The 23,218-nt window shown below is 44.2% G+C and overlaps 1 protein-coding gene across 1 annotated transcript in view; it reads right to left on the reverse strand.

The window, feature by feature from the left end:
- The window catches only part of HHAT (hedgehog acyltransferase), a 651,154-nt gene that overhangs the window by 283,151 nt on the left and 344,785 nt on the right, over window positions 1-23,218 (reverse strand). The window contains exon 9 of the mRNA XM_082249768.1: window positions 15,467-15,502. Within this exon, the coding sequence (XP_082105894.1) occupies window positions 15,467-15,502 (36 nt within the window). The remainder of the gene's footprint in view (window positions 1-15,466; window positions 15,503-23,218) is intronic.

A 23,218-nucleotide genomic window follows, 5' to 3' on the forward strand; every position in this document is an offset into this window, starting at 1 on the left:
GACTTGAAAATTGCTGTTCGCAGACGTTCTCCATTCAATCTGACAGAGCTTGATCTATTTTGCAAAGAAGAATGGGCAAACATTTCACTCTCTAGATGTGCAAAGATGGTAGAGACATACCCAAAAAACTTGCAGTGAAAGGTGGTTCTACAAAGTATTGACTCAGGGGGGCTCAATACAAATATACGCCACACTTTTCAGATATTTGTAAAAAAAATTGAAAATCATTTATAATTTTCTTATCACCTCACATTTATGTGTCACTTTGTGTTGGTCTATCACAAAAATTCCTAATAAAATACATTTACATTTTTGGTTGTAACATGACAAAATGTGGAAAATCTCAAGGGGTGTGAATACTTTTTCAAGGCACTGTACATTAATCTGCATATTCTGAAGGTGCTGGAGTCTTTTTGGATACTACAATGTGATAAATCTGCTTATTGTTTCTCATTAGCCAGCATTCACACATAAGATATCCCTAAAGAAATATGTGAGACTGATATCACTGGATCTACCGTATATACAGCGGGTAAGATAAGTATTGAACACGTCACCATTTTTCTAGGTAAATATATTTCCAAAGGTGCTATTGACATGAAATGTTCACCACATGTCCGTAACGACCCATGCAATCCATACATACAAAGAAACCAAAACAAATAAGTTCAGAAATGAAGGTATGTGTAATAAAATGGAATGACACAGGAAAAAGTATTGAACACGCTAACTGAAATGTATTTAATACTTCTTACGAAATCCTTTCTTGGTAATGACAGATTCAAGATGCCTTCCGTATGGAGAAACCAGTCACAGGCATTGCTCAGGTGTGATTTTTGCCCATTCTTCCACACAAACAGTCTCCAAATCTTGAAGGTTCGTGGGCCTTTTCTTTGAACTGTGATCTTAAATTTTTTCCATAGATTTTCTATTGGATTCAAGTAAGGTGATTGGCTGGACAATTCTAGCAGCTTTATTTTCTCTCTTTAAAAACAATTGTACGTTTCCTTGGCTTTGTGTTTGGGATCATTGTCTGGCTGAAATGTCCACCCTTGTTTCACTATCATCATCCTGGTAGATGGCAGCAGATTTTTATCAAGAATGTCTTGGTACATTTTTCCATTCATCCTTCCTTCAATAACATGACGTTTGCCAGTACCATATGCTGAAAAACAGCCCCACACCATGATGTTCCCACCTCCAAACTTTACTGTTGGTATGGAGGTGTTTTTGGGGTGATGTTCAGTGCCATTTCATCTCCAAACATGGTGTGTATTATGGGCTCCAAAGAGTTCAATTTTGGTCTCATCTGACCAGACTATATTCTGCCAGTATTTCACAGGATTGCCTAATTGTTGTGCAGCAAACTTTAAACAAGCTTCAACATGCTTTTTCTTCAGCAATGAAGTCCTGCGTGGTGAGCGTGCATACAGGGCATGAGGGTTGAGTGCATATTCCAGGTCTTTCTGAAGCTCTCCACTAAAGGTCCTTGGCTCTCGGACAACTCTTCTTATATGTCTTTTCATTCCTCTGTCAGAAATCTTGCAAGGAACACCTGGTCGTGGCTGGTTTATGGTGAAATTATGTTGTTTTCACTTCTGGATTATGGCCCCAACAGTGCTCACTGGAAAATGTATACGTTTATAAATCCTTCTGTAATGCCATTAGTATTTTTGCAACAATAAGGTTTCACAGGTCTTGAGAGAGCTCTTTGCTTTTACCCATCATGAGATGTTTCTTGTGGGACACCTTGGTAATGAGATACCCTTTTTATAGGCCATCAGTTGAGACTGAACCAGCTGATATTAATTTGCACTGACAAGGGGCAGGATTGCTTTATAATTATTGATAGATTTCAGCTGGTGTCTTGGCTTCCAAGCCTTTCTGCACCTCCCTTTCTTCATGTGTTTAATACTTTTTCCCTGTGTCAATCCATTTTATTACACATAACTTAATTTAGGAAATTATTTGTTTTGTTTTTTTGTATGTTATTTTACCCGCTGTATGCGGGAGTATCCAATTACGGTATGCAATAATGAGAGAGCACAAATACAACACTGTTTTCTGGTCCCCATTTCAGTGCATTTTACAACACATAAGGCTGGGATATTGATATATTCCTGTACATATTAAGGGCTTTCACTGGACTGAAAATAGACTTTACAATATAATCCTGGGTATTCAAGTAGGTCTATGGTGCCTTCATTTGTGGGTCCAATTTTTTCTTCCATATATAGACATTTAGAAAGCAGGATGATAGATGCAAAGAAGGGGGTGTTGGTCTTTTATTTTTCCTTAGCTAAATTGTTTAATCATGTGCTAAATATGAGATTTAAATGTGTCAAAACATTTTTGTAAGATCTTTGTAAATATAATGGAGTCATAAGCTGTTTGTTTGTTTGTTCCTTATATAGTTAGTGCACATTGAGTGGTTGTTTGAGTCTGAGCCAGGCTTTTATTCTATTTTGTTTAGCTCAGTGATACTTCACCAGTGACCGCTCCACTCTTGCATTTAAAGTACTTTTGGTGAACCTTGAGGTTTTAAAATTGGAGTTGCAGTCTTATGACTGGCATTCCTGCCAAACAGCGTATCTAGGTCAGTGACTTCACTTTTTTCCACTTCCATTAAGCAATACAGCTTACTTGCCAGACCACCCTTTCCTGCAGATTAGACATTAATGTTTGAACGATAACTTTGCATGATACTAGGTTCGCTTTAATAATACATTCCTGTTGCTGACATAACTAATAACTAAAATCACCAGCATCAGAGTGGACAAGAGTCCTGGCAGCTGATTGGAACCCCCTCACATGTGTGATGGGTAACAGAAATGTGCTCAGGAATGTAAATTGTGCATCTTCCAGGAAAACAGTCAAATAACTTATATGTTAATTTGTCACTGAATTACGTGATGACAATTAGGCAGAGATCAACTTGTAATACAATCCTCCATAGCAGGCTGAGTTATTAAACTCTGATTTATGTCTGAAGGCTGAAGTGATTACAAGGCGATCTGTCATACTTTGCTAATTAAAAAAAAAAAAAAGATTCAGACAAAAAAGAACTCAAATTCCAGTGCTAATTTAATGGTGTATCCAAAATATGAAAACACAACAGACAGCAAAAGTGTAGAGTTTCTCTTACTAAAATACCAGGGACTCAGATTGGTTGTCAGGCATCAAAACCCAGAAGCTGACCATGCAAGGCAGCGTGCCCTTTATGACACAGGAAATATGACTTGCTTATGCCCACAATCTGTATATAAACTTCTCAGCTTGATGTCACATGTTTACTATACATCAATATATATATCACCCCTTTGACAGGTACTTAGCCCCACTAAGGCAGGCCATACATGGTTCGAAATTCCATGGGTTGCAGGAAAGAGATTTGTACAATTATCCCATTAACACACACTCAGCTGACAGGGGAATCCCTCCTGCTGAGCTATTGTCTGCTCCTGGTGGGGAGAAGACCGTTATTATCGCTAGCTGCTATAGAGGCCCCTTGTGATAATCGCAAGCGACTCCAGCAGGCTGGTTGTACCCAAGTTGATCGATTGATCAACTTGGTATATTTAGCCTGCCCATTAACGGTTCAAGTCTCGGCCGCTTCCTGCTGAACCGGCCTAGATTTGAACAGAGTATGGCCAGCCTAAGAGTTAGGAACCAGTCAGAGTGGTTCCCAATAATGCTATCACTATGTAAGCTATGATATATTGATAGCTTGCAGGCTAATGGCTTGTTCCAGAAAAAACGGTTTTAGCTTGCAGAGGCCATTTCATTATAAATGCTAGTGTGCCCCTGTTTAATGCTGTAATTGTCTTAAACAATTATAGTATTTTAAAATTGATTATTTTAAAGTGTTAAAAATGTAAAACATACCTTTTGAGCTCCATGTTTGCCTACGGCTCAGTTCAATGAAGTTTAACCACTTGCCGTCTGCTCACATTGCTGCTACTGCAGCAATGTGGCTCGTTATCGTCTAGCGACGTAGTACTATGTCGCTAGACTCCTCCCCCTGTAGGCACGCTCCCGCTGTTTTCAGTCACAGCGGGAGTCGGGCCAGGGGAGGAGCAGCGGCGATCGTCGCTGCTCTTCCCCGATCGTCGGGGAATCTAGTTTGGAGATCCGTCCGCCTGTGTAAACAGAGCGGGCGGATCTCCTAAGTGACAGGGAGTGACAGATTGCAGTGTTCAGCATAGCTGAACATCTGATCTGTCCCTGACTCACTCAGTCACCTCCCCCCACACACGTCAGTAAGCACCAGGCATACATTAACCCCTCCCTCTCCAATAAAATTAACCCCTTCTCTGCCAGTGTCATTTTTACAGTAACAGTGCATATGTATAGCACTGATTACTGCAGTAATGTCACTGGTACCCCCAAAAGTGTCAAAAATGTCAGTCAAGGGTCCGATCTGTCCGCTGCAATGTCGCAGTCCCGCAAAAAAATCGCAGATCGCCGCCATTAATCGTTAAAAAAAACCACCAAAAATGACAAAAATCTTTCCCTTAGTTAGTAAACGCAATAACTTTTGCGCAAACCAATCAAATACACTTATTGTGATTTTTTTTACCAAACATAGGTAGCAGAAAACAAATTGGCCAAAAATTTTAAAAAAATTTGATTTTTACATTTTTTTGGGGGGGAATTTCATATAAAAAAATGTTAAAAATATTGTTATTTTTTCAAAATAAACGCTCTTTTTTTGTTTATAGCGCAAAAAGTAAAAATCGCACAGGTGATCAAATACCACCAAAAGAAAGCTCTGTTTGTGGGAAAAAAGGACGTACATTTTGTTTGGGTTCAGCGTCGCACGACCGCGCAATTGTCCGTTAAAGTCGCACAGCACCGAATCGCAAAAAGTGGCCCAGACGTAAGACAGCAAAATCCTCTAGTGGTAAAGTGGTTAAAGGTCTCCCACAGTCCCTACATACCCACTATGCAGATTTCTGGTATTATACTGACTCACAAATGGCATAAGCAGTTTGCAGTTATCTATCTGAAGTTGTCGGTAGCAGAGCTGCTACAGCCAATGGGTCTTGCTGACACAAAATACAGATTGCTAGTAGTGTTGAGCGAACACGGACTGTATTATTCGTGTTCGTACCGAATAATTGGATTTTTTGTACCCGAACACGGACACGGACACTTTACTGTATGTTCGGGTAAAAATCCGTGTTCGGTCGTTTTATTTCCGGGTTTTGCATGCTTTGGCGCTCTTTTCATGGCGGGCTTTCAACAGCCAATCAACAATCGTTTAACTGGTGTGCCTTAAGCCATCCCAGCCATGCCTGCAAATGTCTCAGTAGCTGTGATTGGCCGTCTGAAGCATGTGACCAAGTCTTTATAAGTTCGAGGCAGCCGCAGCGGCGTCATTATGCTGCTTAGATTCAGGGACAGAGCACACATCAACGTGCTGGCTGCTGATTAGGGAAAGATAGGCAGGAAAAAACCATTTGTGTCCGGATAGAATTGAGGGACAGGTCGGAGTGTTTAGGCAGGGCGAGTTGTAGGCATTTTAGGGATAGAGTCTGCTGAATTATATAGGGTCAGTGTCTTCTACAAACTACAATCGATATTGCTGTGTGGGGGGTGGGGTGAATCTGCACTCAATCCTGATCTACGATCTCTTCTCAATCCTGTTAGGGACAGAGTCTGCTGAATTTTAGGGAAACTGTGTTCTACAAACTACAATCGATATTGCTGTGTGGGGGGTGGGGTGAATCTGCACTCAATCCTGATCTACGATCTCTTCTCAATCCTGTTAGGGACAGAGACTGCTGAATTTTAGGGAAACTGTGTTCTACAAACTACAATCGATATTGCTGTGTGGGGGGTGGGGTGAATCTGCACTCAATCCTGATCTACGATCTCTTCTCAATCCTGTTAGGGACAGAGTCTGCTGAATTTTAGGGAAACTGTGTTCTACAAACTACAATCGATATTGCTGTGTGGTGTGGGATTGGAGATAGGCAGGTGTCAGTGATCCACATCCATTTTTCTGTGTGTGAGCTGCAGTGAACACAATCTTTTTGGGCTGCAGTGAACACAATCTTTTTGGGCTGCAGTGAACACAATCTTTTTGGGCTGCAGTGAACACAATCTTTTTGGGCTGCAGTGAACACAATCTTTTTGGGGTGCAGTGAACAAAATCTTTTTGGGGTGCAGTGAACACAATCCTTTTTGGTGTGCAGTGAACACAATCTTTGTGGGGTGCAGTGAACAAAATCCTTTGTGGGGTGCAGTGAACACAATCTTTTTGGGGTGCAGTGAACAAAATCCTTTTTGGGGTGCAGTGAACAACATCCTTTTTGGGGTGCAGTGAACACAATCTTTTTGGGGTGCAGTGAACAAAATCCTTTGTGGGGTGCAGTGAACACAATCTTTTTGGGGTGCAGTGAACACAATCTTTTTGGGGTGGAGTGAACAACATCCTTTTTGGGGTGCAGTGAACAAAATCATTTTTGGGGTGCAGTGAACAAAATCATTTTTGGGGTGCAGTGAACACAATCTTTTTGGGGTGCAGTGAACACAATCTTTGTGGGGTGCAGTGAACACAATCTTTTTGGGGTGGAGTGAACAACATCCTTTTTGGGGTGCAGTGAACAACATCCTTTTTGGGGTGCAGTGAACACAATCTTTTTGGGGTGCAGTGAACACAATCTTTGTGGGGTACAGTGAACAGAATCTTTGTGGGGTGCAGTGAACACAATCTTTGGGGGGTACAGTGAACACAATCTTTGTGAGGTGCAGTGAACACAATCTTTGTGGGGTGCAGTGAACACAATCATTGTGGGGTGCAGTGAACTCAATCTTTGTGGGGTACAGTGAACACAATCTCATACTGAAGGTTTGAGGGTGCTGCCTGTTCCATACTCCCCCTACTCCTCATCTAGCCTTTTAGGGGTACAAACAATAGTAATTGGGGCCTAGTGTGGTTGTGTACGTGTGATATACATACACTTTTTTGGGATCATATTTTCTATTCCGCTATTTAATCAAAAACCTTTGGGGATCAGTTAAATTGGGGGATAGTCTGTGTTGGTACGTGTGAGAGAGATCCACCTTTCCAAGTTGTTGGGGTTCATCTCATACTTCTGAAGGTTTGAGGGTGCTGCCTGTTCCATACTCCCCCTACTCCTAGCCTTTTAGGGGTACAAACAATAGTAATTGGGGCCTAGTGTGGTTGTGTACGTGTGATATACATACACTTTTTTGGGATCATATTTTCTATTCCGCTATTTAATCAAAAACCTTTGGGGATCAGTTAAATTGGGGGATAGTCTGTGTTGGTACGTGTGAGAGAGATCCACCTTTCCAAGTTGTTGGGGTTCATCTCATACTTCTGAAGGTTTGAGGGTGCTGCCTGTTCCATACTCCCCCTACTCCTAGCCTTTTAGGGGTACAAACAATAGTAATTGGGGCCTAGTGTGGTTGTGTACGTGTGATATACATACACTTTTTTGGGATCATATTTTCTATTCCGCTATTTAATCAAAAACCTTTGGGGATCAGTTAAATTGGGGGATAGTCTGTGTTGGTACGTGTGAGAGAGATCCACCTTTCCAAGTTGTTGGGGTTCATCTCATACTTCTGAAGGTTTGAGGGTGCTGCCTGTTCCATACTCCCCCTACTCCTAGCCTTTTAGGGGTACAAACAATAGTAATTGGGGCCTAGTGTGGTTGTGTACGTGTGATATACATACACTTTTTTGGGATCATATTTTCTATTCCGCTATTTAATCAAAAACCTCTGGGGATCAGTTAAATTGGGGGATAGTCTGTGTTGGTACGTGTGAGAGAGATCCACCTTTCCAAGTTGTTGGGGTTCATCTCATACTTCTGAAGGTTTGAGGGTGCTGCCTGTTCCATACTCCCCCTACTCCTAGCCTTTTAGGGGTACAAACAATAGTAATTGGGGCCTAGTGTGGTTGTGTACGTGTGATATACATACACTTTTTTGGGATCATATTTTCTATTCCGCTATTTAATCAAAAACCTCTGGGGATCAGTTAAATTGGGGGATAGTCTGTGTTGGTACGTGTGAGAGAGATCCACCTTTCCAAGTTGTTGGGGTTCATCTCATACTTCTGAAGGTTTGAGGGTGCTGCCTGTTCCATACCCCCCCTACTCCTCATCTAGCCTTTTAGGGGTACAAACAATAGTAATTGGGGCCTAGTGTGGTTGTGTACGTGCGAGATACATACACTTTTTTTGATCATATTTCCTATTCCGCTATTCAATAAAAACCTTTGAGGATCAATTGAATTGCGGGATAGTCTGTGTCGGTACGTGTGAGAGAGATCCACCTTTCCAAGTTGTTGGGGTTCATCTCATACTTCTGAAGGTTTGAGGGTGCTGCCTGTTCCATACCCCCCCTACTCCTCATCTAGCCTTTTAGGGGTACAAACAATAGTAATTGGGGCCTAGTGTGGTTGTGTACGTGCGAGATACATACACTTTTTTTGATCATATTTCCTATTCCGCTATTCAATAAAAACCTTTGAGGATCAATTGAATTGCGGGATAGTCTGTGTCGGTACGTGTGAGAGAGATCCACCTTTCCAAGTTGTTGGGGTTCATCTCATACTTCTGAAGGTTTGAGGGTGCTGCCTGTTCCATACTCCCCCTACTCCTCATCTAGCCTTTTAGGGGTACAAACAATAGTAATTGGGGCCTAGTGTGGTTGTGTACGTGCGAGATACATACACTTTTTTTGATCATATTTCCTATTCCGCTATTCAATAAAAACCTTTGAGGATCAATTGAATTGCGGGATAGTCTGTGTCGGTACGTGTGAGAGAGATCCACCTTTCCAAGTTGTTGGGGTTCATCTCATACTTCTGAAGGTTTGAGGGTGCTGCCTGTTCCATACCCCCCCTACTCCTCATCTAGCCTTTTAGGGGTACAAACAATAGTAATTGGGGCCTAGTGTGGTTGTGTACGTGCGAGATACATACACTTTTTTTGATCATATTTCCTATTCCGCTATTCAATAAAAACCTTTGAGGATCAATTGAATTGCGGGATAGTCTGTGTCGGTACGTGTGAGAGAGATCCACCTTTCCAAGTTGTTGGGGTTCATCTCATACTTCTGAAGGTTTGAGGGTGCTGCCTGTTCCATACTCCCCCTACTCCTCATCTAGCCTTTTAGGGGTACAAACAATAGTAATTGGGGCCTAGTGTGGTTGTGTACGTGCGAGATACATACACTTTTTTTGATCATATTTCCTATTCCGCTATTCAATAAAAACCTTTGAGGATCAATTGAATTGCGGGATAGTCTGTGTCGGTACGTGTGAGAGAGATCCACCTTTCCAAGTTGTTGGGGTTCATCTCATACTTCTGAAGGTTTGAGGGTGCTGCCTGTTCAATACCCCCCCTACTCCTCATCTAGCCTTTTAGGGGTACAAACAATAGTAATTGGGGCCTAGTGTGGTTGTGTACGTGCGAGATACATACACTTTTTTTGATCATATTTCCTATTCCGCTATTCAATAAAAACCTTTGAGGATCAATTGAATTGCGGGATAGTCTGTGTCGGTACGTGTGAGAGAGATCCACCTTTCCAAGTTGTTGGGGTTCATCTCATACTTCTGAAGGTTTGAGGGTGCTGCCTGTTCCATACCCCCCCTACTCCTCATCTAGCCTTTTAGGGGTACAAACAATAGTAATTGGGGCCTAGTGTGGTTGTGTACGTGCGAGATACATACACTTTTTTTGATCATATTTCCTATTCCGCTATTCAATAAAAACCTTTGAGGATCAATTGAATTGCGGGATAGTCTGTGTCGGTACGTGTGAGAGAGATCCACCTTTCCAAGTTGTTGGGGTTCATCTCATACTTCTGAAGGTTTGAGGGTGCTGCCTGTTCCATACTCCCCCTACTCCTCATCTAGCCTTTTAGGGGTACAAACAATAGTAATTGGGGCCTAGTGTGGTTGTGTACGTGCGAGATACATACACTTTTTTTGATCATATTTCCTATTCCGCTATTCAATAAAAACCTTTGAGGATCAATTGAATTGCGGGATAGTCTGTGTCGGTACGTGTGAGAGAGATCCACCTTTCCAAGTTGTTGGGGTTCATCTCATACTTCTGAAGGTTTGAGGGTGCTGCCTGTTCCATACCCCCCCTACTCCTCATCTAGCCTTTTAGGGGTACAAACAATAGTAATTGGGGCCTAGTGTGGTTGTGTACGTGCGAGATACATACACTTTTTTTGATCATATTTCCTATTCCGCTATTCAATAAAAACCTTTGAGGATCAATTGAATTGCGGGATAGTCTGTGTCGGTACGTGTGAGAGAGATCCACCTTTCCAAGTTGTTGGGGTTCATCTCATACTTCTGAAGGTTTGAGGGTGCTGCCTGTTCCATACTCCCCCTACTCCTCATCTAGCCTTTTAGGGGTACAAACAATAGTAATTGGGGCCTAGTGTGGTTGTGTACGTGCGAGATACATACACTTTTTTTGATCATATTTCCTATTCCGCTATTCAATAAAAACCTTTGAGGATCAATTGAATTGCGGGATAGTCTGTGTCGGTACGTGTGAGAGAGATCCACCTTTCCAAGTTGTTGGGGTTCATCTCATACTTCTGAAGGTTTGAGGGTGCTGCCTGTTCCATACTCCCCCTACTCCTCATCTAGCCTTTTAGGGGTACAAACAATAGTAATTGGGGCCTAGTGTGGTTGTGTACGTGTGATATACATACACTTTTTTTGGATCATATTTTCTATTCCGCTATTCAATAAAAACCTTTCTAGGGCAAGATCTTAAATTACAGAAATATGAGGAGACCGTCAAATAAGGGCCGTGGCCTGGGTCGTGGTGCTGCTGGTAGAGCTCCTGTTGCAAGGAGAGGACATGGTCGATCTGTGCCAGCTACACGCACAAGTGAAACACCTTCCTCAAGTGTGAGTAGGCGACAGAACCTGCATCAGTATTTGGTAGGGCATCAAACGCCCCTAGAAGTGATGAGGCCAGAACAAGTTGAGGCGATAGTAGATTGGTTTGCTGCTGACAGTGCCTCCAGTTCCTTCACATTGTCTCCCACCCAGTCTACTGCAGAAAGGTCAGAGTTGGCACCTGCAGCCAATGTCCAACCGTCTTTCACCTCACCCCCTTGCAAATCAGGCCAGCAGTCTGAGCCCCAAGCCATACAGCAGTCTCTTATTCTTTTTGAGGACTCTGTCAGCAGGGTTTCCCAGGGCCATCCACCTAGCCCTGCCCCAGAAGTGGAAGAGATTGAGTGCAGCGATGCCCAACCACTTATTCCTCAAGATGAGTACATGCAAGGATCATCGCAGCACGTCTCCGATGATGACGAAACGCAGGTGCCAACTGCTGCGGCGTTCAGCATTGTGGAGACCGACAAGGAGGGCAGGGGTGAAGACTGGGTGGAAGATGATGTGGAGGACGATGAGGTCCTCGACCCCACATGGAATGAACGTCATGCAGGTGAACTGAGTAGTTTGGAGGAAGAGGCGGTGGTCGCACAGAGCCACCAGCACAGCAGAAGAGGGAGCAGGGTGCAGAAGCGGAGCGGCCGTGCCCTAGACACTACGCCCGCTACTGCCCAACGCAGCAAGGGAACGAGCGCACCAAAGTCAGCTCAAAGGAGTTCTCTAGCGTGGAAGTTCTCTAGAAAATGTGCTGATGACAGGACACGAGTGGTTTGCACCCTGTGCAATTAGAGCTTGAAGCGAGGCATGAACCTTCTCAACCTGAGCACAACCTGCATGATCAGGCATCTAAGTGCAAAGCACGAGCTGCAGTGGAGTACACACCTTCAAAACCAAGAAACGTCTCTGGCTCATCCTGCTTCCTCTTCTGCTGCAGTCTCGGCCGCTCCAGCCACATCTGTAGTGATACCGGCACCTGCCACCCCGCAAACAGACGATCTGTCAGCAACACCACCACCTGGGTCACCAACAACCATCTCCACAATGTCCCGTGGAAGCGTTCAGCTTTCCATCTCCCAAACACTTGAGAGGAAGAGGAAGTACCCCCCTACCCACCCGCGATCCCTGGCCCTGAATGCCAGCATTTCAAAATTATTGGCCTTTGAAATGCTGTCATTCCGTCTGGTGGAGACGCACAGTTTTAAAAACCTTATGTCGGTGGCTGTCCCACAGTACGTCGTGCCCAGCCGCCACTACTTTTCCAGGCAAGCCATCCCTTCCCTGCACAACCAAGTGGGGGAAAAAATCAGGTGTGCACTGCGCAACGCCATCTGTGCCAAGGTCCACCTAACTACGGATACGTGGACCAGTAAGCACGGTCAGGGGCGTTATATCTCCCTAACGGCACACTGGGTAAATGCAGTGGCGGATGGGCCTGAGGCGGATAGCAATTTGGCGCATGTCCTTCCACCACCGAGGATTGCAGGGCGCTTCAGTTTGCCTCCTGTTCCTAACTCCTCCTACTCCGCTTCCTCATCCTCTACCGCCTCCTCATCCGGACAGCGTAACACCTTCACCACCAACTTCAGCACGGCCAGGGGTAAACGACAGCAGGCAGTTTTACAACTTGCCTGTTTGGGGGACAAACCACACACCGCGCAGGAGTTGTGGAGGAGCATGGAACAGCAGACAAATGAGTGGTTGCTGCCAGCGAGCCTCAAGCCCGGCCTGGTGGTGTGCGATAACGGGCGAAATCTCATAGCAGCTCTGGGCCTAGCCGGTTTGACGCACATCCCTTGCCTGGCGCATGTGCTGAATTTGGTGGTGCAGAGGTTCCTTAAAAACTACCCCGATATGTCAGAGCTGCTGCAGAAAGTGCGGGCCGTTTGTGCGCACTTTCGGCGTTCTCACCCTGCTGCTGCTCGCCTGGCAGCGCTGCAGCGTAACTTCGGCCTTCCCGCTCACCGCCTCATATGTGACGTGCCCACAAGGTGGAACTCCACCTTGCACATGCTGGAAAGACTGTGCGAGCAGCAGCAGGCCATAGTGGAGTTTCAGCTGCAGCACGCACGCGTGAGTCGCTCTGCGGAACAGCACCACTTCACCACCAATAACTGGGCCTCCATGCGAGACCTGTGTGCCTTGTTGCGCTGTTTTGAGTACTCCACCAACATGGCCAGTGGCAATGACGCCGTTCTCAGCTTAACTATCCCACTTCTATGCCTCCTTGAAAAAACAATTCGGGCGATGATGGAAGAGGATGTGGCACAGGATGAGGAGGAGGAGGAGGATGAAGAGGTAACATTTCCAAGGCTTTCAGGGCAGTCATTCGCAAGGGGCTCCGAGGGTGGGTTCCTGCACACGCAAACGCCAGGGACGCAATTGTCCAGCAGGGGCACAGTTCTGGAGGATGAGGAGGATGAGGAGGAGGAGGAGCTGGAGGAGGAGATGGAACCATGTTCACAGCAGGGTGGCACCCAGGCCAGCTCATGGCCATCACTGGTGCGTGGCTGGGGGGATACAGAGGACACGGACCATACACCTCCCACAGAGGACAGCCTTTCGTTGCCTCTGGGCAGCCTGGCACACATGAGCGATTACATGCTGCAGTGTCTCCACAACGACCGCCGAGTTGCCCACATTCTAACTTGTGCTGATTACTGGGTGGCCACGCTGCTGGATCCCCGTTACAAGGACAACGTACCGTCCTTAATTCACTCACTGGAGCGCGATCGCAAGATGCGCGAGTACAAGCGCACGCTGGTAGACGCCATGCTGCTGGCATTCCCATCTGACAGCGGGGCCACAGTGGAAGCACAAGGCAGAGGAGGAGGAGGAGGAGGTCGCCAACGCAACCAGGGCACCGCCAGCACCTCAGAAGGCAGGGTTAGCATGGCCGAAATGTGGAAAAGCTTTGTCAGCACGCCACAACAAACAGCAGCACCAGCAGCTCAGATGGAACGTCTTAGCAGGAGGCAGCATTTTACCAACATGGTGGAGCAGTATGTGTGCACACGCCTACATGTAGTGAATGACGGGTCTGCCCCCTTCAACTTCTGGGTCTCCAAATTGGGCACATGGCCTGAGCTTGCCCTTTACGCCTTGGAGGTGCTGGCGTGCCCTGCAGCCAGTGTATTATCTGAACGGGTATTTAGCACGGCTGGGGGCGTTATAACAGACAAGCGCAGCCGCCTGTCCAGAGACAATGTGGACAAGCTCACGTTCATTAAAATGAACCAGGCATGGATCCCACGGGACTTTTCCGTACCTTATGCAGAATAGCAATGGATACCGACCTTACCCACCCATTGTTCCATTTTTGCTCTTTCTCACTCTTTTGGGGTGTACCCTCATTTAAAATTTGTGAAAAGAAGCAGTGTTGGCTACCTCGTCCTCCTCCTCAGGGCCAGATTAATGTAGGGTCTATTGGAGCTGCAGCTCCAGGCCCCTACCTTTTATATAGGCCCCGGGTTGGCCATATTCACTGTTACCGCTCTTCTGTCACTTGTAAACACAGAAGTCTGGCTTCTATGCTCGCTTCCCCAGGCAGCACCCTCAGAACCTCCCCACACAGCGTGAAGGCCGGACAAGGAGGGACAGTTGGCGATGCATGGATGTGTTTATGGGCTTCAGAGACAGCATCCCATGTTGAATTAGGCATGCATGGCTGCACCCTTCCTCCTCTGGGTGCATGGCAAGGCACGGCCCTAAGGCCCTTCAAAATCCTCAGCACCAAGCCCATGATGCTGTTAATCCGGCCCTGGTCCTCCTCCACCGCCGCTTCCACCTACACCGCCCATAGGTGTGCGCAGCCTATTGCATTAAGGTGTGCACCCCAAAGTTGAAATACACATGCATGTGTTTGCCAGCAGGGAGAGTAATGTATCGGGGCCATGTACCTGTAGGCAAGGAGAAATAGAGCAGAGCAGGTCCCAGGGAGATCTTTCCCATCTCCTCACTGGCAATGCTATGTGCCCTAGGTGATTAGGGTGTGCCCAGGCACACCCAGCACACCCTGTGCGCACGCCTATGTCACCGCCACATCCACCACCACCTCAACCTCCCTCCTACTCCATATGGGCCTCGTCCTTCAGAGATGAAGAAGAACATTGTTTTATTTTTCTGTTTTTTTTTGTTGTTTTAAGTTATTTCCCTATCCACATTTGTTTGCAGAGCACTTGCCATGCTCTTAATTACGTTTTGCTGCCATTTGCAGCACTCTAGCCCTTTCCTTTGGTGTTTTAGAGCCATTTTAGTGCCTTAAAGTTCGGGTCCCCATTGACTTCAATGGGGTTCGGTGTCCGGGAAAAGTTCGGTAAAAGTCCGGGACACGGACCCGGACTTTTTTTTAAAGTTCGGCCGAACCCGTCGAACACGGACATCTAGGTGTCCGCTCAACCCTAATTGCTAGCTGTTCAGGTGATTATATTAGCTTAACTATATTACAACCAAACTACACCCAAGAGAAGCAAAAACTGTCTGTACCAAGAAAGATTGTTTTTTTTCTGTTTAGACTAATGTGCATCTTCAATTTTGTAAATGTTTTAGTCTTACCTTACAAGAAAACGATGGAGACCAACATCAAAACACCTGAAAAAAAGATCAAATACAATAAGAACAACGAAATATAAAGGTAATCTATCTTTAATATTCAAAAAGAAAAACACAGGACTATAAATTAAATGAAACATTTTCTAAAATAAGTTTATTGGAAAAAGAAAGCAAGGTACCTTAAGTATTCCCGTGGCTGTAGCAGATGTTTAAAACTCCCACTAATGCTGAACAGTAACCTGTAAGTTATATCTACATTTTTTTAAAGTGCTGCTGCAGAGAGCCCCACCGGGCTTCCTTTTCTATCTGCCCCTCCGCCCTTCCCCATGCTCTTGGGGCCCCCTACAGGAGGACTGGTGGTCCCCCCCAATCAGCGATCCTGTCTGTGCTACATACAATCAGTGATGTCCTTTTCCTGGTGCTGCTGGAGTGAATTGCTATCTGTACAGCAAATACAGGGAGTCGCTTGCTCCAATACCTCTGCCATTTCAGCAAACATTTTGTATATGCTTCGGTAGTTTCAAAGCATTCTCTGGATGAGAAGGTGAATGTGACATCATCTACCTCTCTTCTTTGCCTTTTCTAATCAGAGAACACCTTGTGCTTTGTTGAATGGCAGAGGCAAGGGTAGGGCCGGCCTTTGGGGTGTGCAAGCTGTGCCAGGGCACCATGGGCAACAGGGGAGGTGTGCACGCGCATGCGGGGGGGGGCACAAATTTAGCTTGCACAGGGTGCCTGAACACCTAAGGCCGGCCCTGGGCACGGGAGCAAGCGTTCAGTATTCAGCGGGTTGCCTGCTGAAGAAATTTGGCTAATCTTGGAATAGTCCATTTAGTTGATTGTTCGTGAGGGATATGCACTTTTAGGCAGCCCATAGAATAATTTTTTTTATTTCGTACAACCAACTGATTGAACGGGGACATCCACACATTCAAGGTGGATGGAGGAATCACTCCTGCTGTGCTATTGCATACACTGATCAGTGCAGCCAGCTATAGCTGGCGGCATTGATTGTTCAGGAAAAAACAGGCTGGTTGTACAGATGTCGATTGGATCAACTTCTGTACAACCTGGATGCCCACACATGGATCAAAATTCAGCCGGTCCTTGCTAAACAGGCCGAATTTCAATCCATGTATGGCTGGCTTAGACTTTGGCTATTTTACTTAAGCCATTCAGTCACATGAAACCACCATTGGCCTGCTGTTTGATTTTTAGCCTGTTAATCGAATTCCAGCAGTTTGAGCATTCAAGTGGCTCTCTATATCTAAATATTAAAGTGGAATTCCAGGATATCCCTTACTAATCCTAAAATTGCTCCCACCCAGCTTCTAATAATTGTACTAACTTCCCTGAGAAAGAGAGATGCTTTTACTTACCTATTCTCAGGCCGGTCCAGTCGCGTGATCTCCCCTGTGTCAGCCAGCGCCAGGTATAGGGGGAGGGAAGAGAGTGCTCTGAGCACAGCTGGAATGCCTGAGTGGTGATGCCACCCGTAGGTTTTCTATGGGTCATCGGTTGTCAGTGTTCCCTCTTGTTTCCTGAAGTCGCTGCTAGCGGCTGGAGCGGATCATGTGACCCGAACAGAGCGGCTTTAAAATAAATAAGTATATGCATCTTTCTTCCACAGAGTAGTTAGTGTTAGTGTAAGAAGTGGGGGTAGGAGCAGATTGTAGATACGCTATATTACCAAAAGTATTGAGACGCCTGCCTTTACATGCACATGAACTTTAATGGCATCCCAGTCTTAGTCCGTAGGGTTTAATATTGAGTTGGTCCAACCTTTGCAGCTTTAACACCTTCAACTCTTCTGGGAAGGCTGTCCACAAGGTTTAGGAGTGTGTCTATAGGAATGTTTGACCATTCTTCCAGAAGTGCATTTGTGACGTCAGACACTGATGTGGAGGAGAAGGCCTGGCTTGCAGTCTCCGCTTTGATTCATCCCAAAGGTGTTCTATTGGGTTGAGGTCAGGACTCTGTGCAGGCCAGTCAAGTTCCTCCACTCCAAACTCATTCATCCATGTCTTTATGGACCTTGCTTTGTGCACTGGTCCGCAGTCATGTTGGAACAAGAAGGGGCCATCCCCAAACTGTTAGTACAAAGCTGGAAGCATGAAATTGCGTGTAAAAGCAGGCATCCCAATACTTTTGGTAATATAGTGTAGATTTATCCAGGAATTCTACTTGAACTATTTGGGGATAATATCTTTGGTTTAGTATGATCTGTGATATTTCTGAGCTTGGCTCTTAAAATCCTTTCTTGCAATATAAGAGAAAGTTGCTCTACACCAAAAAAAGCTTATACCTGTATTCTTCTGATGTAAATGGTACCCAGGAAATTGCTATATGAACATGAAAAGCTGAGAGTAGAATTAGGATAATAGGAAAATAGGATGCTATTTAAATAGAGGAAGCAGTACTGTAATGTGATGTTGGGTGGAGAGAGAATTGTCCTCCAGTTTAGCTATAAATAAATTAGCATACTGCTGTGTCAAATTTATTTCCTCTAGTATGTCCCATCAGCTGTAGATGGATGCCCTCCTCAAATGCAAAGTAACTGTGCAGAAGTACAGACCCGCTGAGTCATCTTTTGAAATCCCATGTAATGATGGAATACGGAGACTCAGCCTTTCATATAAGGATGCTAAAGCAGCCTGCTGAACACTACCCAGAAATCTGTTTGTATACATTTTGCAGGAAGCACCAGACAGAAATCTCACCGCTACAATTTTCCTTCATTTTCTGTCCTATTGAAGATGGTCACCATGACAAATAGTGAGGAGCATCTCCGCAGCAAGGACTCACGTAGCAAAAAAAAATGTAAATTTAAAAAAAGTTTTGTCTGGAGTCCCTTTAAAGGACAAATTTCCTTTTCTGAATTCTGAGTATAAAGATCCAAATGTTGCATTTTTATTTTATTTTTTTTGCTACAATCTGCCAACAATCTTTATTGCTTATTTTAATTTGGTCATTTCTTTTTTTTGGCTAGAGTATGGGCTGATCTGTGATTTCCATTCACTGTCTTCATTAAAGACCTGACAGGAAGTGTAAGTGATTGAGAGAAATCCCTTTTTCACAGCTGTTACTAGAATAGATGTCTCCCTTCAATGGAAGATTTTACCTCTAATATTATTCCAGTGACAACTGTAAAAAAATGTCCCCCCATTACTTTAGGTCTCAATGATAAAGAAGGTAAAACTCCAGAGTGGGGACACAGACAGCGTTAATGGTTCCAACCCTTTCACACTCTATACAAAATGGTGACTGGGTAGAGGCACACTTGATAAACAATATTGAAACAATATTGAAAATACTGACCCATGTATGACCACCCTGGACCAAACTGCCGTCATCCCTATACATCAAATACTAGGCTGATGTTGCATACAGTGGTACATATTCTATTAGTCCCACTTGAACAATCCAAAAAACATGGGGGAAATTCAAAAAAGCAGTTCCGACAATTTTCTTGTAGAATAGCCCGCGCAAACTCAAAAATCCCTGCTGCCTGTTTGGGTAGTTTAGCTTTACTGCCACATGCAGCAGGTTCATATAGTTCTTAACTGCACCACTTTTACAAAATGGAGCTAAAGCTGCAGTAAGTAAAAAAAAAAAAAAAAACAATTCCTTCTAGTTCAAAACTTGCTGAAGCCCAAGATAAGTAAAGTGGTTGTAAAGTATTTTTTTTTACCTTATTACATTCTCTGCATTAAGTTAAAGTAGTAGTAGTATCTCCCCCCTCCCAATCAAATACTCACCTGAACCCAATCTCATGTTGGTTATTTTAATAACTAATAATAAAATATATAAAATAATAAAAATAAAAGAAATCAAAGCCTTACGACTCAAACTTAGTGTACAGAGACAGGCATTGTGCCTGTCTGTACACTATGTAGCTCCCCATCTGTCACCAGTTGTCAAGATTGCTGTTGGCTTCACAGCCAAAAGGATCCTGGCAGCTGGCACAGCCTGATGGGAAAGCTGAGGAATTAGTTTCCTATCAGGTCCGCTCTATTTTACAGCAGGCAGATTCTCTAGCCAAAAGAAGACTGTCAATTGGCTAAGGAATCCATCCACTGTCTGCTGTCAATCACAAGGAGAGCAGACCTGATGGAGAGCCAGTGGCTCAGCTTCCCCTTCAGGCGTCACCAACCCAGCCACAGAACTCCATGGGTGTGTGACAGGTGCAGCGGCATGGAGGAAGCTCAGCTGCATGGAGGATGGACTGTCCATATGGACATTCTGGCCACAGTGCTCCTGCACATGTGGTGACCTTAATTCATGTACCTGTTTCCAACGGGCACATGAAATTGTTTCCCGCACAGACATTTGTGGAATTGTAAAGAATGTTGAACTTTCTACAATGCCTGTACTTGTCCACTACTCCGGATGAATTAATTTAGTTACAAATAGGTCTGTTTTTAACCAAGGTTGGTTCTACAGGCCACAGTTACCAGTTAGATGCTCCTTTGCTACCTCAGTGCAGGGTGGCACACAACAATCGGTTATTATGGACTAATAGTTATTCCCTCACTACCAACCTGCCGTATGAAAAGTGTGTCACAGCTCAGCATTTTTGATTACTCATGGTACTGCTCAGCTGCTGTCATTTACTTTCAAAACCAGATAGCAAAAGTAACAACTGAGGGATTCATTGGTTGCCATGGGCAACATGTTCTACATTCAGAACACTTTGCACACTGATCAGGTCCTGTGATAAATAAGACCTGCTGTTTCAGTTGACGGTGAGCACAGTGAACCTTTACCGTCAGTAAACATTATATTCCTGAGGAATGCAAGTCAATTGATTTTCCACAGTTCGCACATCATCAAGAGATTTTCCTTTTATTTGCAAAGACCCGCCGAATAAATAATGCAGCCTGGGAAATCAGTAATCTTGTTATCGGTGCCATCCTAACCCAGATACATATCAGGCTTTCGGAGACCATAAAATTTTATTGAAAATTCAATTCCTTTTCATCGCTTCAATAACGTCCTCGAATTCCCACCCGGCTGTGCATTATGTGAGAATAGAAGAGTCCTCTATACAGATTTGTTTTATCACATTAATAATGTCTCCGATCATTGCCAGAGAGTATTGCCAGCTAATGCGGCCATGAAAAAAAAATCTGTTTATTGGGTTCTTTCTGGTTCTGGACCAGAAGGTTTTACCCCCCTTTTGCCATAAGGCACTGCGCGGTACTTTACCTGACAATTGCGCGGTCGTGCAACACTGTACCCAAATAACATTGATGTTCTTTTTTCCCACAAATAGAGCTTTCTTTTGGTGGTATTTGATCACCCATGCGATTTTTATTTTTTACGCTATAAACAAAAACATAGCGACAATTCTAAAAAAAAAAAAATCTATCAATATTTTTTACTTTCTGTTATAAAACATTCCTAATAAAAGAAAATAAATAAAAAAAATCTAATTTTTTCATAATTTTAGGCCAATTTGTATTCTGCTACATATTTTTGGTAAAATAAATCCCAATAAGTGTATACTGATTGGTTCTACAGACTCGGGGAAAGAATTATGTCATTTTTATTTATTTATTTTTTACTAGTAATAGCAGCGATCAGCGATTTTTAGCGGGACTGTGACATTGAGGCGGACAGATTGGACACCTACCTGACATTTTACTGTACTGACACTGGCAGGGAAGGGGTTAACACCAGAGGCGATCAAAGGGTCAATGTGTCCCTAGGGGGTTCTTTCTAACTGTGTGGGGGGTGGGCTTGCTGGGTGAACACAGAGACCTGTTTTCCTAAATTGGAAACAGCGGTCTGCCGTGTTTACATCGGCAGACTCTATGGGGAGTGATTGCGGGTGCCCAGCGGACATCGCGGCTGCCAAACCCGCTGACTGACTCCCTATGTAGCCAAACGCTGCTTGGGTACGTTGTTTCCCAGGACAGAATCGAACTGCCACAGTATAAGTACGGCGGCTTGTCGGCAAGTGGTTAATTCATGTACTTGATGAATATGGTCCTAACAACGTCCATGCTGGTTTATGTCACTTGTCATTTGTTAAATGTAATCTATGGTATGCTAATCTATTCTTTAACCACTTAAGGACCTGAAGGTTTTACCCCCTTAATAACCAGGCAATTTTTTTGCAATTTGGCACTGCATGACTAACTGGTACAGTGCCTTGCGAAAGTATTCGGCCCCCTTGAACTTTGCAACCTTTTGCCACATTTCAGGCTTCATACATAAAGATATAAAACTGTAATTTTTTGTGAAGAATCAACAACAAGTAGGACACAATCCTGAAGTGGAACGAAATTTATTGGATATTTCAAACTTTTTTAACAAATAAAACACTGAAAAATTGGGCGTGCAAAATTATTCGGCCCCTTTAAGTTAATACTTCGTAGCGCCACCTTTTGCTGCGATTACAGCTGTAAGTCGCTTGGGGTATGTCTCTATCAGTTTTGCACATAGAGAGACTGACATTTTTGCCCATTCCTCCTTGCAAAACAGCTCGAGCTCAGTGAGGTTGGATGGAGAGCGTTTGTGAACAGAAGTTTTCAGTTCTTTCCACAGATTCTCAATTGGATTCAGGTCTGGACTTTGACTTGGCCATTCTAACACCTGGATATGTTTATTTGTGAACCATTCCATTGTAGATTTTGCTTTATGTTTTGGATCATTGTCTTGTTGGAAGACAAATCTCCGTCCCAGTCTCAGGTCTGTTGCAGACTCCATCAGGTTTTCTTCCAGAATGGTCCTGTATTTGGCTCCATCCATCTTCCCCTCAATTTTAACCATCTTCCCTGTCCCTGCTGAAGAAAAGCAGGCCCAAACCATGATGCTGCCACCACCATGTTTGACAGTGGGGATGGTGTGTTCAGGGTGATGAGCTGTGTTGCTTTTACGCCAAACATAACGTTTTGCATTGTTGACAAAAAGTTTGATTTTGGTTTCATCTGACCAGAGCACCTTCTTCCACATGTTTGGTGTGTCTCCCAGGTGGCTTGTGGCAAACTTTAAACTACACTTTTTATGGATATCTTTAAGAAATGGCTTTCTTCTTGCCACTCTTCCATAAAGGCCAGATTTGTGCAGTATACGACTGATTGTTGTCCTATGGACAGAGTCTCCCACCTCAGCTGTAGATCACTGCAGTTCATCCAGAGTGATCATGGGCCTCTTGGCTGCATCTCTGATCAGTCTTCTCCTTGTATGAGCTGAAAGTTTAGAGGGACGGCCAGGTCTTCGTAGATTTGCAGTGGTCTGATACTCCTTCCATTTCAATATTATCGCTTGCACAGTGCTCCTTGGGATGTTAAAAGCTTGGGAAATCTTTTTGTATCCAAATCCGGCTTTAAACTTCTCCACAGCAGTATATCGGACCTGCCTGGTGTGTTCCTTGTTCTTCATGATGCTCTCTGCGCTTTAAACGGACCTCTGAGACTATCACAGTGCAGTGGCATTTATACGGAGACTTGATTACACACAGGTGGATTCTATTTATCATCATTAGTCATTTAGGTCAACATTGGATCATTCAGAGATCCTCACTGAACTTCTGGAGAGAGTTTGCTGCACTGAAAGTAAAGGGGCTGAATAATTTTGCACGCCCAATTTTTCAGTTTTTTATTTGTTAACAAAGTTTGAAATATCCAATAAATTTTGTTCCACTTCATGATTGTGTCCCACTTGCTGTTGATTCTTCACAAAAAAATACAGTTTTATATCTTTATGTTTGAAGCCTGAAATGTGGCAAAAGGTCGCAAAGTTCAAGGG

The sequence above is a fragment of the Pelophylax lessonae genome, assembly GCF_965119305.1.
Source record: "Pelophylax lessonae genome assembly, chromosome: 3".
NCBI lineage: Eukaryota > Metazoa > Chordata > Amphibia > Anura > Ranidae > Pelophylax > Pelophylax lessonae.